This window comes from Papaver somniferum, chromosome 5 (genome assembly GCF_003573695.1).
Source record: "Papaver somniferum cultivar HN1 chromosome 5, ASM357369v1, whole genome shotgun sequence".
NCBI classification, from domain to species: domain Eukaryota; kingdom Viridiplantae; phylum Streptophyta; class Magnoliopsida; order Ranunculales; family Papaveraceae; genus Papaver; species Papaver somniferum.
This window is the reverse complement of record NC_039362.1, coordinates 75,816,348-75,834,210: the sequence shown is the minus strand read 5'-3', so window position 1 is coordinate 75,834,210 and position 17,863 is coordinate 75,816,348. Positions and strand designations below refer to the sequence as shown.

Sequence of the window (17,863 nt, the reverse complement as noted above, 5' to 3'; positions counted from 1 at the left end):
CAGTGGCATTAGTCGAAAACCTAATTTTTGGTTGTAGCCCAAAATTACGCCACTTTGGCCTCAAGACATGCCACGAGCCATGCGGGACCCATAAACCCTAAAAAGGCGCCATGATATGGCCACCCATGGCTATCCTTGCGCCTGTGGTCGTTCCCACACTATGGCCCTAACATAATTCCTTTGACGCAGCCATGACACCATCTGAAAAAAAAACGTCACCGTGCCACAGCCACATGCCACACGCGCTAATTAGGGTAAGGACGCTACACCAACCATGCCAAATAATGCTACCTAGGGCATTAGGTTTGATACGGCAATTGGAGCCAATATTTCCGAGCCATATTTGGACCCAACACCAATATGCCAAGATATAACGACCGCGGCTACGCCAGGCGCTATTCGCGTCACTATGCCACTGGCATATGCCAATCGTGCCACTATGCCACTGACATGTAGCAATCACGCCGTTACGCCATTGGCATGTGCCAATCGTGCCACCATGCCAGTGGCGCCATTATGCCATCACCAGGTGCCAATGGAATGTGGCCATAATCAACGACCACCTTCTCTCATGAATTACAATCTTAGCCGTCCAAGTTCGCCACGGAATTGACCGGCCTATGGTAAGTCTTAGGTGACCAACCTAGACTAACCTAATAACATCACATGATATTCTCCTGCGGCAAGTCTCCTGACTTGACTTGCCACACATGGCTATCCGCCACTTAGCTGGTGTACAATTAGTCAGAATAATTAGTTCTTGCATACAAGGCCCACTTAGCAATCTGCTGCACATTTTCCACGAAAATACTCGAGACATCAAACATGTCACAAACTGGGGGGATGCTCATCAGGGTATTGGTTTGGCAGTTTACAGCGTGCGGTGTGCAATGCGCCCATTATAAGAAAGTGTCAGGAAAGCGGGCAGTTAGTGGCGGAAAGAAGTAGTGGGTGTAAACTAACCCGTTTCCTTCATAATGGGGACGTGGTTTCTGGCATTTATACATTACCACACTTCTAAATCACTCAACTACTCTCACTTCCTATGAGATCAGGGTGCGTTCAATTATGACTTGTATAAATAGGTTTTTACCTATTTCGACCAAACGACAGTTTTTGGGTTAACAACAACACAAGTATCCAGAAAAACACTAAAGAACTGATAGCTTACATTCCACAAGCCAGTTCCATATTCTGATACAAGTCATAAAACAACCACACCTTCAGAATTAATCATTCTGGTCTCAACACCTTCTTTGCTTCCCTCCCTAAGACCAACCCTTCTCTTTCACTTTGTGACCGAAGCAAGACTGGAACGAACATTTCTTGGTTTAGGTCAGGATTGTACAGATTGATTCTCTCGAATCTAAAGTACTCCCGTGCAGTGCATTTGTTTAGGTCTAAATTCGTTTCTCAACAACACACCCAAATTTACCAAAACCGGCAGAAACAGTTTTTACCCCAAAACAGTGAGTTAGTAGAACCGATCATAACTTGTTATGTATCTTGGTAAAAATAGTCATAGTGCCTGACTTATGTATTGGTATGACTTTTTTTAGTGTAACCGATCCTAATAATCACCTAAGATGGTATGATCGATATTTGTAATTGGTGTAACCGATCCTAGTAATTGGTATGACCAATCACAAAAGAGTTATGTAATCAATCCTTGTAATTGGTGTAACCGGTCTTGGTAATTGGTGTAACCGATCCTAGTGACTTGTGTAACCGATCATAAGCAATACCATGAGAATATGGTAACCGGTCCTGTAATTGACGTAACCGATCCTGGTAACTGATGTATCCGGTCCCAGTAACCATATTAAGGTAGAACCAATTATAAACTTGTTTGGAAGTGTGGTATAATCGATTCCAAGATTGTAAATATGAAAAAGGATTTACAAAGAAGAAAATATGTCGACATACTTTGAACATTTTCAGTAACTCTTATCTTTTATTGTTCAAAGATATTCCTTAATAACTCAAGGAGATCCCGGGCCGAAATAAATTAAGAATCTTTTAATTAAGGTTATTAATTTTATATGCTTTTAATTACCAGCAATTAAATGCATATCTCTGGAAAATAAAAATTGGTAATGTGCATTTACTAATTGGATATTTTCTAGTGAGATTTCAGAAATATTTGACAAAGCATTTCAAGGAATTATGAAAACCAATTTGGGTATTTATTGCATATCTTAAGAATAATTCGGTTTTGGAAATTCCTTGGTGTCCAAACATCCTTGGTCTATAAATACCCAAGTTTGTATTTCGAGCAAACTATCCTAAGAGCCGGGAAAACTTCATCTTTTTGTTGTTTCTGGTGGAGCCATCTATTCAGAGAGGAAAGTACCCTAATTAGGAAAAATCTCTTACGACCGCTCGATTAAAGACTTCTGCGGAATCAAGAAGCGTCTATGAGTACCGTTGGTGGGAAACTAAATAATTGCAGTTTATTTTAGTTTTCGATTGATTTGATTGACTAACGGTTGTTGAACTTTGATTGCACCTAGTTTGTTTATTCTTGAGAATCTTATTTTCTGATATAAGATTCACTCAAACTAGGTCGAAGTTTCGATAGGATCTTTAGAACTGTTTGTAGATCTAAAGACGTCTTGTGATAATCCATTGTAACAGACTCCGTTCTGTGCGTGATTGATCACAAGAGATTCAAGTGGTGTTGTGCAGGTGTTTATTGAAGATTAAAGAAGACTTGAAGACAAAAAAGATTTCTGATTTGGTTTTTATTTCTTTGGGTGTGCACAAACCTTGATCGGCTGGGATCCAACTAGAATCAGATTTATCCTATTGATTAGTTGTGTAAGATCGACATCACCTTATAGTTTCGTGTTTGATTTTATATTGATTGATTGCAAATCTAAACTCTGCTACTTCGGTAGTTGTTGGATAGATTGATCTGACCATGCAAAAGAGTTTATTTGTTAAACAGAATAGCCTTTGCATATGACATGAGGTATCTTCATCTGAAAGAATCAAGAGAGTTGTTACCTAAGAGATTTGTTGTTCCTTTACTGTTTAGAATACGATCCAAAGGAATTGTTCCAATACGTGCACTTAGTGAATGTCGGAAGCGCAGGGATACTGAAGAAACTAGGTGAACTATAGGTTTATTTGCTTGGTCTCAACAATACGGAGTTTGTTAGCTTTTGTATATCGGCTTAATTCTGAGAGTATTCAATTTTGGACTAGGTCACGGGGTGTTTATGCATTTACGGTTTTCTCGTTAACACAATCTTGCTGTGTCATTTACTTTAGTTTTCCACAATTATAATTTAAAGTAAAGTACACAAGATTAACTCCGTATTACTTGATAGTGATTCTATAGAGTTTGGTTAAGTCCGAACCTATTATCAAGTAATCACACTTTGATTGTTTTAGTGTCTCGATCTCGTATCCATAGACGATCACACAAAGTGTGAATACCGATTTGTAGTATTGTCTCGACTTTGTCCATAGACAATCACTTTTGGTAAGAGTACTTATATGTGGATAATTTAAAGATACCTCGTCTTTTAACAAAATATAGTGAAAAACAAAGCAATTTCTTCGGGTTCATCTAAGCAATTGAGTAATTCACATGTATGGTTGAATTTTAACTAATGTGAAAGAAAAAAAACAAGAACGATTAGCGATTAGGGACCGAGTAGAGTATATTAATTTGAAGTTGGTAAATAAATCAATGGGTAGAGAAACAAAAACAAATTGGGCTAAATAAATCAAAATCATAAAATGTGAAGCGATATTCAATTATCCAATACAATATTAACTATGTATACCTATTCGACTTGTGCGAGCTTTATTGCATGGTTATGAGTAAAGACTACTGAAATTTATATATAAGGATATTTTTCAGTGTGTATTATATGGATTTTGGTACTCTGCCTAATAAATTAACATCTTATTTTTAATATGTTTTTGAATTTAGAAATAGGAGATACGAGAAGTTAAAAAAAAAACCAGAAACTTAGTTGTAGTTGATTGAAGAATGAAGGAAAAGTCGGAGAAATCCACCACATATAAGTACCATAGCATATTGAGTATTTGCCGAGATTATGAGCTAAAGAGTTAGCACTTTGTGCACCCCTTACCTCCTTTATCACTGAGCGGTTGTTTAGGGCCCGTAACTAATGATCCGGGAAACACGAGAGTAGCTGACACAACCAAACTGATGGGAGAGGGAAATAATATCCACAACATGAGAGTAGCGGTGAAAGATTTATCTGAAACAATTGGTTTAAAACTTTAAATGAGTGTTGAATTACATTTAAGAAGATGAATTAATTAAAAAAAAAAGAACGGTGTTGAAGTGTCATTTCTCAAACAGTGCTTAGACCAAGCACATGGTGCTCCTTTTCCCTTCCCTATGTAGGGAAAAATCTAAAAATCCAACTACTATGATCTTCCATATCCCTACATGTATAGGGATATGCCTCTCTTTCCCTACAAGGAGGATCACATCTAATCCGTGTAGTAGGGAAGGGAAATCACACGGCTACTCAGTTGTCGTATAAATTTATACTTTATGGCTACTCAGTAGTCGTAGCATTTTACACGGCTACTGAGTAGCCGTATCTGGTTTTTAAAGTTTTACCTTAAAACTTTCATTTTTCACTCTTTTTACTAAAACTCTCTTTCTACCTATTATATCTCATTTTTATACCTATTAAAAATCGTTTTTTTTATTCCAAAATATCTTTTTTTTTACCTAGACAAATATATTCCTATTGAAAAAATCACTGGGTAAAAAAAATACGTCTACTCAGTTGCTGTATGACGCTATTTATATGGCTACTGAGTTTCCTTATTGTGTAGGAAAGAGAATAAAAGACATCGTAGTGAGGTTGCCTTCCTTATACTATCTCTTCCCTTTATTTGAGGGACAGGAAAGGGATGCCAAGCACTATGTCTATGCATTTTGCCACTACTAAACCACCGGGCCCACTCTCTCGCTTGGTATAATCCGTTGATTCAACCCGCAGGACGTGTAGCCCTTCCTGCAATTAGAATTATTAGTTCAAGTGATAAGCTGTACTGATGCCAAGAGAATCATGATTTTTGACTTATCATAGATTTTTGACTTTAAGTACGGATTTAAGGGTCACGAGTCATGACCATCCCCTACACCTACACTAGTTCAGAGCTAGAAGTACACTGCACACATGGTTTCAAAAGCGAAGACCAAAAAGGAAACAAGCGTGAATAATGGGAGAATATCTTTGTGTCAATGAATAACCCAATGAATCTTCTCCGAGTATCCCCTAGTCCTTTGTTTAGTGGTTCGTTGGTATTCACGAAAAACAACTACCGCCTCAAGATCCGGTTCCTTAGTACACGTTCCATGAGATCCTTGATTCATGAATCGGTAAAAGTGAAAACTCTTTATATAATTGTGGGTTACTACTGACAAGTGTCACTTAACAAAGATACCCATTTCTATAGGATCCTTTGAATTACTCTTAGAGCATCTCCAATGTTAGAGGTCAAGGTCATCCTATGTGGAGATGTTATTTATACCTTTTGTTTGTGGGTCATTCATTACATGACAAAAAAAAATAAAAATAACACTCTCTACCTAATTTTCATCTCCAATCTACAAGGTACTATCTTACACTTTTTAATTAAATTAAGAGATAAAAGATGATGTGGACTTAAGACCTAGGGTCATGAAGAAAGTCTTATTTCCACCTTGTCCTTTACCCCTAATAAACCATGTCATCTTTTTCTATGACCCCCATCCTTGTACTGGAGATAAAACTTTGGTGCAAAAAATCTTAAATTCTAAGTGTCATATTAATTTAATATCTTTATCCCTTGCATTGGAGATGCGCTTAAAAACCAAATCACAATCATAAAACCAGAATACTCTTGTTTTCTTTTTCTTGTTATTGGGTTTTTTGGGTCTCTTTTTTCAGAGTGTGTGCTAAGAGAGAAAATGACAGATACAACAGATGATATTGCAGAGGAAATATCATTTCAAAGCTTTGAAGATGATTGCAGATTGCTTGGTAGTCTTCTTAATGAAGTTCTTCAGAGAGAAGTTGGTCATAAAATCATGGACAAGTTTGAAAGAAATAGAGTTTTGGCTCAGGTACTAACCAATCTCTATTATATCAGAAAATCACACTTAGGTTGTTGTTTGTTCTACTTGTATTACTGTTGATGTTTTTCAGATCTTTTGTCTGTTTTGAGTTTGTGGGTATATTCATTGTTTTCTGTTAATGTTTCTTATATTGATTCTTAATCTGTTATTTGTCTGATTAGAGTGATTTTAATATGACCCAGAAACTGAATCTTTTTGTATCTACTTTGTTTGATTAGTTATGTTCCATGCACACCCATAAAAATGATTCACATGATTGTATTTTGTTTTTGATGTTTAACTGTACAAGTACTCTTCTTTTCCTTGGTAAAAAAAAAGAAGGTGCATATAGTTTTTAGTACATGTCTGGGTTTGTGGTGATTTGATTGATTTTTTGTTTGTTTGTTTGTTTGGTCAGAGTGCATGTAATATGAGGATGGCAAATATAGAAGATATGGCTGAGCTACTTGAGAAGCAATTAGTATCTGAAATATCCGATATGACTCTCGATGAAGCTTTACTCTGGCTAGAGCATTCAGCCATTATCTCAATCTAATGGGTATTGCTGAGACCCATCACAGGTGAATATATTGATCAGTTTGTTCAAAAAGATTGTCATCTGTTTTTATTGGAGAAATCGCCAACCTGTAATTCTAACTGTTTCTTTGGGCAGCGTACGTAAAACAAGGAACATGACAGCTTTGTCAAAATCTTGTGACGACACATTTAATCGGCTGATACAGAGTGGAGTTTCACCAGATGAGCTCTATGAGACGGTCTGCAAGCAGGAGGTTGAAATTGTTCTTACAGCGCATCCTACACAGATAAACAGGCCAACATTGCAGTATAAGCACATTAGAATCGTGGTAAGATGTTGTAATATAGTATTAGTGTGATCTACTAAAGTACGCTTATGATTATTGTTGTTTGATACTAGACTACTTTCCTTGCAGCATCTCTTAGAACACAATGATCGACCTGATCTTAGCCATGAAGATCGTGAGATGTTGATAGAAGATTTGGTACATCTTGCCGCTTCTAATATCTATGGATAACTTTGTCTTTTGTTGCATAATATGAGTCCATGATTGTTGACATATACATCTGGTTTTGGTAGGTGAGAGAGATAACTTCAATATGGCAGACGGATGAATTGAGGCGCCACAAACCAACACCAGTAGATGAAGCTAGGGATGGTAAGATACTAGATTGATAAAACTACCTATCTTAATGGACTGGGTTCTCTATAATTGTACCTTTTTTATGTATCTTAGGTTTGCACATTGTGGAGCAGTCTCTTTGGAGAGCAATGCCTCACTATTTACGCCGTGTCAGTAATGCTTTAAAGAAGGTGTGTGCATTCAATTCTTATTTGTCAGTAACTCTTAATTCCTACCAGATGCTTTTCATCCATTAGCCAAGTGATCAGTGGAAAGTTGCTCTTCTTTAAAGACAATGAACTCCACTGGATGCTTTCTGCATTAGGATGAGACTAGTAATCTGTTAGTGGAAACTATCATGTTCATTGAAGCTATCCTTTGACATTCAAAATTTACAATGTTGTAATCTTTCACACAGCACACAGGAAGGCCCCTTCCGATGACCGCGACTCTTATAAAATTTGGCTCTTGGATGGGGGGTGATAGAGATGGAAATCCTAACGTAACATCAAAGGTGAGTTCAGTACCAATAATTACCTTAACTTTTTCCCCTTTTCTCTTGAAGTAATGCTTAACTTTTTAGATTCTCATTTTATGAACTTGTGCTTTTTCCAATGGCAGGTCACAAAAGACGTTACTCTTCTATCACGGTGGATGGCAACTGATCTATACATCCGTGAAGTTGACGGCCTTAGATTTGAGCTCTCTATGAATAAATGCAGTAATGAACTGTCGAGATACGTACAGGAGATCGTACGAAAAGGTTTGTACGATGACTTATCTTCAGGATTCCCTCAAAAGAAAAAAATAAATCTCATGTGAGTGCTGTCTACAAAGCCTGTATCTATGTTTCAGCCTGTTATTTTATTTAGTCATCCTACTTCATGCAATGGCGTTATTTTTCCATGCTGCTACCTAGGCGCACTATTTAATTGCTAAATGTTATTATCTGGGGAAACTTTTTCTTCTTCTGTAGAAGCTGCATCTGAAGAGCAACCTAAGGTTTGGAATCAATCAAAGAATCACAGTCCACAAGCTCTGGCCCTGCCAACCCAACTTCCAGCTGGTGCAGCTCTGCCGTCTTGCAAAGGCAAGTCTTTCTTTATATTGTGGTTCCTCTCAGACTCTATGCTATTATTGGTAGTTGGAAGTTTATTGAAAACTCTATTTTGTGGTGTAGATGATGGGGAATCTCAATACCCAAGACTGGAATTTCCAGGCTCAGATCGCCAGGTAAAAGATAACTAGCTAGGCAGGTCTAGCTTTAGTTTCAGTTATTTCCCTTACGCGTAAAATTGTCATTCTTAGCTTTGAGGAGCATCATATTTAACAATTTCTTCATTTTAATCTGTGAGTCTAGGAAGTTTCGGCTCAAAATTCTAAGAAACCATTCAGAAACGGAAACATTGGTATACCTAACAACATCAAAGCTTCTGCTGGCAACGTTCAACACCTGGAACACCAAAATCTGGCAATCAACTCCTTGCTCAGAGAAAACTATTTGCAGAATCTCAGATAGGCAGGTCTAGCTTCCAGAAGCTGCTAGAGCCAACCCTGCCCCAGCTTCCTGGAAATGCTCCATACAGAGTTTTCCTAGGTAGTGTGAAGGATAAGGTAATGGATTTTTCCTTCGACCAACATTAACTCAAAAGAGTTCATTGGTTTGTTGTTTTTGTTTGTCAACACAAGTTATCCATTTGCCAAAATATTTATTTGTTTTTTTCTTTGAATCCTCATACATCTTTGATCTAATTCTCTATTGTCCTTGTATCCAATGAATTTAGCTAGTGAAAACGCGGCGACGACTGGAGCTCTTACTTGAAGATCTACCTTGTGACCATGATCCTTTGGAATACTACGAAACTTCAGATAAACTTTTGGAACCATTAATTCTATGCTATGAGTCCTTGGTATATAAATCTCCATACATTCAAATTTCATGTGTTACTTTATACTTTGATAATAAATTGTGCGTGTCATCTTCTTGTGCAGCAATCGTGTGGGTCTGGCCCCCTTGCTGATGGAAGACTGGCAGATTTGATCCGAAGGGTTGCTACCTTTGGGATGGTATTAATGAAGCTCGATTTGCGTCAGGTGTGTTTTTGACTTTTTGTTATTGTGATTCTGAGCAGTAATATGTTTTGAAATCAGTTTGATGTGTATATATTTTTCTTCCTTGTTTCAGGAATCTGGCAGACATGCTGAAGCTTTAGATGCAATTACTAGATACTTGGATATGGGAGTATATAGTGAGTGGGATGAAGACAAAAAGCTGGAATTTTTAACTAGAGAGCTCAAGGGCAAGAGGCCTCTAGTCCCTCCGACAATAGAGGTAAGCATTTAGGTCTTGTCAATGTCCATAGATGGAATCCTGGAACTACAGATGGTGCCTAGCAATTAAATCCAGAAGAAAGTTGATTCTTGTTTCCGTTTCTATTTATAACCATTTTATGTCTTTGCTCATTCTTATGGTCTATTACATTATAGGTTGTTCCTGATGTGAAAGAAGTCTTGGACACCTTCCGCGTTGCTGCTGAGTTAGGGAGCGACTCACTTGGTGCCTACGTTATTTCGATGGCCTCCCATGTATGCAGTTATAATATATTGATATTTAAAATTATGTTCTCACATTTTCATCTACTAATTTGATGAACTGTAAGCTTGTCTAGTATCTGTTTCTCAAACCTAGATACTAAGTTGAGATCATAGATAATGTTGACCTCGCATGTGATGTACAGGCAAGTGATGTTCTGGCTGTGGAGCTCTTACAAAAAGATGCTAGACTAGCTGTTAGTGGGGAGATTGGGAGACCCTGTCCTGGCGGAACGTAAGATGTCAACTGAAAGAGTCGTTTCCTGAATTTCTATTCCTACTAAAATATGATATGCAATTGAGTTTAGTCAATCTATTGGAGGATGACATGTATAAGAAATGGCTGAACAATCTTAATGAAAACCAAATGCCCACTGAATCATAGTTTTACGTCAGCTATATTCTGTATCACTTATATTGGTTGTTTGCTCATTTAACAGGTTAAGAGTAGTTCCTCTATTTGAAACCATGAAAGACTTGCGAGGAGCTGGTTCCGTAATCAGGAAGTTGTTATCCATTGATTGGTACAGGGAGCACATCTTGAGAAATCATAATGGACATCAAGAGGTGCATATTGTAAAATAGTTTGGCGAGTCTATTTTATTGAGGCTTTAGGTTGATGAGATTAATTGTTCACCAGGTCATGGTTGGTTATTCTGATTCGGGTAAAGATGCTGGACGCTTCACTGCAGCATGGGAACTGTACAAAGCTCAAGAGGATGTTGTTGCTGCCTGCAATGAGTTTGGCATTAAAGTAACACTGTTCCATGGACGTGGAGGGAGCATCGGTCGCGGTGGTGGTCCCACACATCTTGCCATTCAGTCCCAACCACCAGGTTCCGTAATGGTAAGCTATCCTATTTCCAATTACTTCTGTTTAGTGTCAAAAAGTAATTCATGCTATAATGTTTTGTCCTATTGGGCAGTGCTTACGCTTCAAGGCTTGAACCAAATTCCTTTCTTTAGCTGCTAAGCAAAGAATTTTTATTCAAGACATCTAATAAAATAAAGTTGAAAATACAAGATTACTAAACCAAACATGATAAATGCCGATAAAATTCAAAGCAGTTATGTATGAACAGAGCCACGGGGTGCTTGTTTTGCACTTTCAGGGTACACTCCGATCAACTGAACAAGGTGAGATGGTGCAAGCTAAGTTTGGTTTGCCACAAACAGCTGTTAGACAGCTTGAGATCTACACATCTGCCGTACTTCTTGCAACTCTCCGGCCACCTCACCCTCCAAGAGAAGACAAATGGAGAACTATTATGGAGGAAATATCAAACATCAGTTGTAACAGTTACAGAAGTACCGTGTATGAAAACCCTGAATTCCTTGCCTATTTTCATGAAGCCACTCCACAAGCTGAGCTTGGGTTCCTTAACATAGGTAGTAGACCCTCGAGAAGAAAGAGCTCAACTGGTATCGGGCATCTTCGTGCGATTCCATGGGTATTTGCATGGACCCAAACACGGTTCGTGCTTCCAGCTTGGCTTGGTGTTGGTGCTGGCCTAAAAGGTGCATGCGAGAAAGGATATACAGAAGATTTAAGAGAAATGTACAAACAATGGCCGTTCTTTCAATCGACTGTAGATCTTATAGAGATGGTTTTAGGAAAAGCTGATATACCTATAGCTAAGCATTATGACGAAGTTCTTGTTTCTGAGAGCAGAAGAGAACTGGGCGAAGAACTGAGGAGGGAGTTACTGGCTACGGGAAAATTTGTATTGGTGGTTAGTGGGCATGAAAAACTTTCGGAAAATAACCGCAGTTTGAGAAGACTCATAGAGAGTAGACTTCCTTACTTGAATCCAATGAACATGTTACAAGTTGAGATACTGAGGTTGAGGCATGATGATGACAATCACAAGCTTCGAGATGCATTGCTTATCACGATCAACGGGATAGCTGCTGGTATGAGGAACACAGGTTGATTTGCTGAGTATATGAGTATTCTTTGAGTCGGATTCAGTAGCGGTCAAGTGTTTAAAGACCCTTTATTTCCTTTCCTTTGTTTCTTGTTTCCGATTTCAATATTTATAAATATACGCAATGTGTCGTGTCTGGTATAGGAGAACATACATGATAAGTTTATAAATTTTGGCAACAAGGAATTTTAAATATGAAGGATTATGGGGAATTGTTCAATCACTTGTATACTGCTTGTTATGTGTTGCTTGTAGATAAGTGAGACGGGTGATTCAGATTTTTCGTCTGAGTCTCACAATTTGGAAAGATTTAAACTAGTAGCTCACAATCAGGGAGTCTGACAAAGATACAGTTCTATATGTGAATCCCTGAGTCTGCCTTAGGTAACATTTGGCAACCAAATGTCTCATCAAAAACTGCTTGGTAGGATCCAGACAAAATCTCCATCTCAAGAGGCAATCAACTTCATACAAAATAGCAAAAGATAGAGGGGGAAGTCATGCCCAAATTCAAATCTGCTTGGGTGGGATCCAGACAAATACAGTACATATCCTAAAATGGAACAAATCCAAGGAAACTAATTGAGAAAGAAAAGATTACTATCCCAACAACAGCACAAAAGTTCGATATGTTGGTAACGGTGCAGAACCAGATGTAACCATTCTGATGAAGCAAAATAATCCCAAGTGCTTTGGCCTTGAAAGAAACAGGCGAAGAGAAAACTGAAAACAGGCAGAGAGAAGTAGCGTCAAGAGAGATGCTCAAGATATACTCCCAACAATATTTGGAACTCGATCTAGAATCTTAGATGAATACAAGTCTTTACTAAAGCATTGAGTTCAGAAGCATATATCAGTACGACTGTTTACAAGAATTCTACTGTGTTAACAAAATTAGAGAACCTAAAGTACAGGCTACACAGACATACAGCTCCGTGGGTGTGAAGTGGGTGTATCAACTCTTTATACGTGCACTATCCTTGCTGCCAGCAGAAACATTATTCGTTCTAATTCAGTACAGGAGCCTAGCTATAATTGAGCCTTTTCGTGGAGAAAGAAATGTAGCATTATTGAAAGACAAGAAATCATCTTAACTGAAGTGAATTGTGCAGAAACAAAAACCATGTTGGTTGTTACAGAAAATGAAACATTCTACTTTGCACATCTATATCCTTATACATATGCAAAACAGAGTCGTGTCGAACTGCAGATACTACTATATGCCTCTAAGTTGTAGTCATATTGGGTGAGTTGGGTGACCATAAGCATATTAATACCTAGCTCCAACACACAAATCATTTTGCTAGTGAATAAGGTGTTGAACTGCAGATACTACTATATGCCTCTAAGTTGTAACCTTACTCTACTTTAGAACTTCATAACAAAATATATAAGCAGCTATAAAACACGTAACAGACATAGCCAAGTAGACATTGATAGAAAGAGAGGCACAAATAGCCATGAAAGATAGAAAACTCCAACTTGGAAACTAAAAATAAAGCCGACATACATAATAGTACTTTATATAAGACCCACATTCAGAACGACAATTACCAGATTAAATGTAGGTGCCTGCAGATGCATTCCTTGGCAGTTCCTTGTATTCTTCATCTACATCTCTTGGTACGTCAACCGTTTCCATTGTTTTCGTAGTCTCCTCTCCTAATGCTTTCAGTGAAACCAAGGTGTTCATATGCGGGATTGTTTCATATATATACCTTTCCTCACCAAAATCCACAAGTAGTTTTGAGGATGAAGAATTTAGGTCATGAACTTGGGACCTTTGTGCCTGAGTGACATAGAACTGTACCCCTACACGAAAGGGCAAGTGATTGATGCGTATCCGTGTTGCTTAACGTGAACTCTTTAATCCAACTTAATGACCCGTCTTCTTCCTTCTTCTTCAAAAGCAATAACTCAGACGTTTTTGAATATTTATCATAGTGGACAGCTGACAAATAACCCCCCAATACCCCGAGTACATAATTCGAAGAAGAGGGAAAAGCTTTAGGTATTTCGACAAAAATTTCATTAGCCAAATCAAAAGCGACAATGTTGCCTGTTTTACTTTTAAGGTTCCAATAAAGAGATTCATTCACAAACACACCACGGACACATTTAAACGAATCCAGTTTTTTGTTGAATTTCTTCTGTAAGTTCCTCCATCCCTTGCCACTGCCGAGTGTATACACCTCAACTTGTAAAAAATTGGGTTCTCCCAGCAAGTTAAACATTCTAACAACCTTGTACTCATTAGTTGAAGATACATAACCGAATCCAGTGAGCAATCGGTCCCGTGAGAATCAGCTAGAAGACCAAGTGTTCTCTCAAATACAGGCAGATAAACACATTCCCTGGTGATGGGATTACAGATATAAACAGGCTCATAGTTGACCCAATCATTATCAAGGCATCCATTTAGACAAATTAAACCGTTGCATGCACCAGCAAGATAGTAATACATATAAGGAGCAGGGTTTATTTTCATTCTTTTAACTCTATAAAAGGGTGGGTTCTCTAAAGAACTGTCATCTTGATATTCCAAGTAATGAAACTTTCTGTAGGAAAAACTTGAAAAAACAAAATCGTCATTCACCAACAGGAAAGTAGACTTACCACCAGAATCAAGATCCTCAAGGCAGCGATCCAAGTGAGTTTGAGAAAATGATGGATAACTAACAACTTTATTCCAAGATTTGGACACTAACTTGCACTCTAGAACTAATTCAGCTGGTAAACGTGTTAAAATGTTGAAGACGATCTCTCCTGGAAGCATATCGAAGTTCCCCATCAGAGAGTTAATAGCAATTTGAAGAAGAAGAAAGATGAGATCACGCGATCACTTTAAGGTTTTGAGAAGAAATGGGTTTTGTCGGAGTGGGTGAGTGAGTGAGTCAGGAGGAGTTCCTTCGCCTGATTTTTTAAGAATTGGACTTTGTAGGGTTTTAGGGCAAGAACATAAATCAACAGGAATCTGGGATTAATCGTGTCCACACGCATTAACTTGTACCGACTCTTATGAGTCAGACTGTCTGACTCAGGCATGAGACAACAGTGTTTCCTAGTATGAGACAAGCCAAATGCATTCTTTTCAAACAGGGAGAAACAATTTGCTCAGTCCAGTGCTGCAAAGCTGAAGAAGATATGAGAAAGAGAGGGTGAACCGTGAAAAGTTGAGGATTAGGTCTAGTCCGAGAGTGATCTGAGATTTACTCCCGAAGCATCATGAGTGCTGCTGGTTGGAAGTTTATATCTAAATTCCAAATCCCCCAAATGGATACATAAAGTGTCAGAAAAGGAAATGAGTAAAGGCAAAGGATGTGAGAACCTCCAAAAAAACGCAAGTCATACCACAAAAATGGTCTGTACCAATATCTAATCTCTTTGACTGGCTACAAAAATGAGAACAATTGCAAAATTGAGTTTCAAAATGAGTAAGTTCTCATTATTAGCGGAAACAAAGGCAACCGCAGCAACAGTGTTTTTCTCTCAAGGAGCTCTATCAAAGGGCTTAGTGTCGTTGTAACAAACATCCCACACAGCATCCATGGCCTCCTTTGAAGCTGTTTGTGAACAATAAGGGTTTGCAGCCATTGACAGCATAACTCTTCTTCTCACACATTCCTTCAAAGAAAAATATATTGAAGGTTAGCCATGACATCCACCCTCCTAACTCTCTTATTTGCATATAATCATAGTCTTAAAATTTCAAATAGCACCAAGTCATAACTTTAAGACTAGGAAATAGGATCGGAGTAACTGTGCAAACACTCATCTCATTTACACATTTCATTGATTGTTTTTTTTTTAATAGCAAACCACCAACTATAAAGGAATGCTCGGAATAGATCAAAGAAGAGAAACTAGTGTAACAGATATAAAACCTAGTAGGGGCATGGAATTATGTCAGCCATCGAAATGATCTATTCCAACTATTAAACGAAGCATAACCAAAGTGAAAGACAAGAAAAAGCGAGAAGTCGCCACCCTATTCAAAAAAATATCTTCTCAACAGTGTTGTATTCATCCCAAGATATCATGAAAGCAGCATCGTGAGCTAAGTTCAAGGAAAATCAATGCAACTATGTGGCATCTGATGGTAGCAGGATATTTTTGAACATTTTAAAGACATAAGTGGTAATGTTTATTTTTTTTGGCCGAGCACGGGAATATCAGGGTGACTTTTTCTTACTTAGTTAGATCATTTAACAAGAAAGGAAACGCATAAAAAGTTGGATATTTGAACCTTGTAGGATTTGCAGTTTCTCAAACAACACCTAGGCTCAGATTTGAAATATATGAGTTATACTTCCATTACAACATGCTATGGGAGAGACTTCTATACTGACAAATATCTAATTCAAAACCCTTTAACCCAGTACATGATTCAACTAACCAAAAAAAAAAAAAAGGACAGGTGCTATTTAAAGTGATAGAAGAAAGAAGGAAAACTCACTTGTTCATGACCTCTTAACTTCATAAACCCACGCAGCAACTCACGCTTGTAGTGGCAATCACCACTCAGATGTCCAGCACGAATCTAAAAGCCATTAAGAGCAATAGAAGTTATCCCAGGTACTATAAAAGATCTCCAACAACCCACATGTAGATATACATTTCAAAATGGCAAAATATGAGACTGGAGGTTACCTCACTGCAGGCGTGATGAGCGCAATTGGTCCAATCCAAATTTGCAGCCCTACAGTCATCATAAGCATGAATCAATTCATGGATAACCACTTGATTCACCTCATCTTGTAAGTTCATATGGTTACTACATACTATTATCTACACCCGACACATAAAGAAGTTAATTAGCAAATAAACAAGCACTTAATGTGCATAATAACTAAACAAAGGTTACAGAAGAAAAGGCAAAACAAGCATTAGATTGTGTTACTAAACTGACCCCTTTGCCACGAACGTATCCACCACTAATCGCCTTATCACACTTGATAGCTTTAATGAAATTCTCCCCAATTACACAACCAGATTTCTCAAGATTCTCTTTCAGAAACTTCACTGTTGGAGCTGTTCAGTTCAAACAAACAAACATTTTTAAGAGCGAGATCTCCAAAACCCCATGGAAGAAGAGATAGATAGAGAAAAAGAGAGTTACTTTTGAGGCTTTTCCTGATCATGTCTTCACATTCTTCTACAGTTTTACCTCCATAGGGATTGAAATTTCCTGAACCTGATGCTGCGGAGTCGTCCATTTTCTGAAGCCGGCACGTTTCAGAAACCCACTGCCCAGCCCAACCTGCCTACCCGCTTACATATCACCACTAAAATTCCCTCCTTTCAAAAATATCCATAGGGGAGCTGGCAGGAGTCGAACCCATGATCTCTGTTTTTGGTTAAATAGCCAGGGACAGGTTGACCAAGATAATGTCACGAGTCAATGTCGCCGTACTGCATCTCCTTGGAGGCTAATTACTGCGGCTATTCGAGCAACTAGATTACCAGTGAGCAACATATTGTGGCTTTCTACTACACAGAACCTTAAAAGAGCCTTAAACCCATTTGAATAGCCAAAAAAGTACCTCTTCTTCTTCTACGGAGTCTTAACAAGTTAGGGCTTGAATACAGAAAAGCAGAGAAGGAGAGTTGGGGCTTGAACTCGCAAAAAGGTATCAGTTTCAGTTCTGATTGTTATGTGTTGGTGTTTTCATTTTGCCCTAGTACATACATATGTTTTTTTGGTGGTTAACTTTGCCTTCATTTTTACTATATCCGTGTGTATGATTAACTCGTCAACACATCATGTTCTTCCTATCTGCCTCTCTCTAGATCTGTGTATTTGTATATATTCTGATTCAACTCCATTGATCTGTGCTTCTTATTCCATTGTAAATAAGGGTTTAGAAGCCTCATTTACTCTTACAACATATAGTGACTTTGCATCTCTATGTTTTGTGAATATGATCTAGTATTTCACTGAAGTAATGGGAAGACTATTCGAAGAAAATCAGCATCTTCAAATGGAGGGCGAAAACACCTCAGAAGCTGCAGACAACGGGAGGTCTTCTGCAGACACTACTAGCAATCCACTGTTGGCATCTACAGTACCATCAGCTAAGTTT

General features: G+C 38.1%; 2 protein-coding genes and 1 pseudogene across 2 annotated transcripts; 1 reads left to right on the top strand and 2 right to left on the bottom strand.

Annotated features, from left to right (window-relative positions):
- Positions 1-5,890: 5,890 nt before the first annotated feature.
- LOC113281949 lies at positions 5,891-12,003 on the top strand (annotated as a pseudogene).
- Positions 12,004-12,229: 226 nt separating this feature from the next.
- Positions 12,230-17,092, bottom strand: LOC113281948 (mitochondrial inner membrane protease ATP23-like). Its single transcript, XM_026530864.1, has 6 exons — positions 16,900-17,092; positions 16,690-16,811; positions 16,431-16,568; positions 16,237-16,320; positions 13,335-15,404; positions 12,230-12,503 (listed from the first exon to the last, which is right to left on the bottom strand). The coding sequence occupies exons 1-5, from the start codon at positions 16,994-16,996 to the stop codon at positions 15,270-15,272; spliced, it is 576 nt and encodes a 191-aa protein (XP_026386649.1). The 5' UTR covers positions 16,997-17,092; the 3' UTR covers positions 12,230-12,503; positions 13,335-15,269.
- LOC113279192 (F-box/kelch-repeat protein At3g06240-like) lies at positions 13,547-14,571 on the bottom strand. The gene is made up of 2 exons (XM_026527896.1): positions 14,048-14,571; positions 13,547-13,955 (listed from the first exon to the last, which is right to left on the bottom strand). Exons 1-2 carry the CDS (start codon positions 14,569-14,571, stop codon positions 13,547-13,549), a joined length of 933 nt encoding a protein of 310 aa, XP_026383681.1.
- Positions 17,093-17,863: the final 771 nt, after the last annotated feature.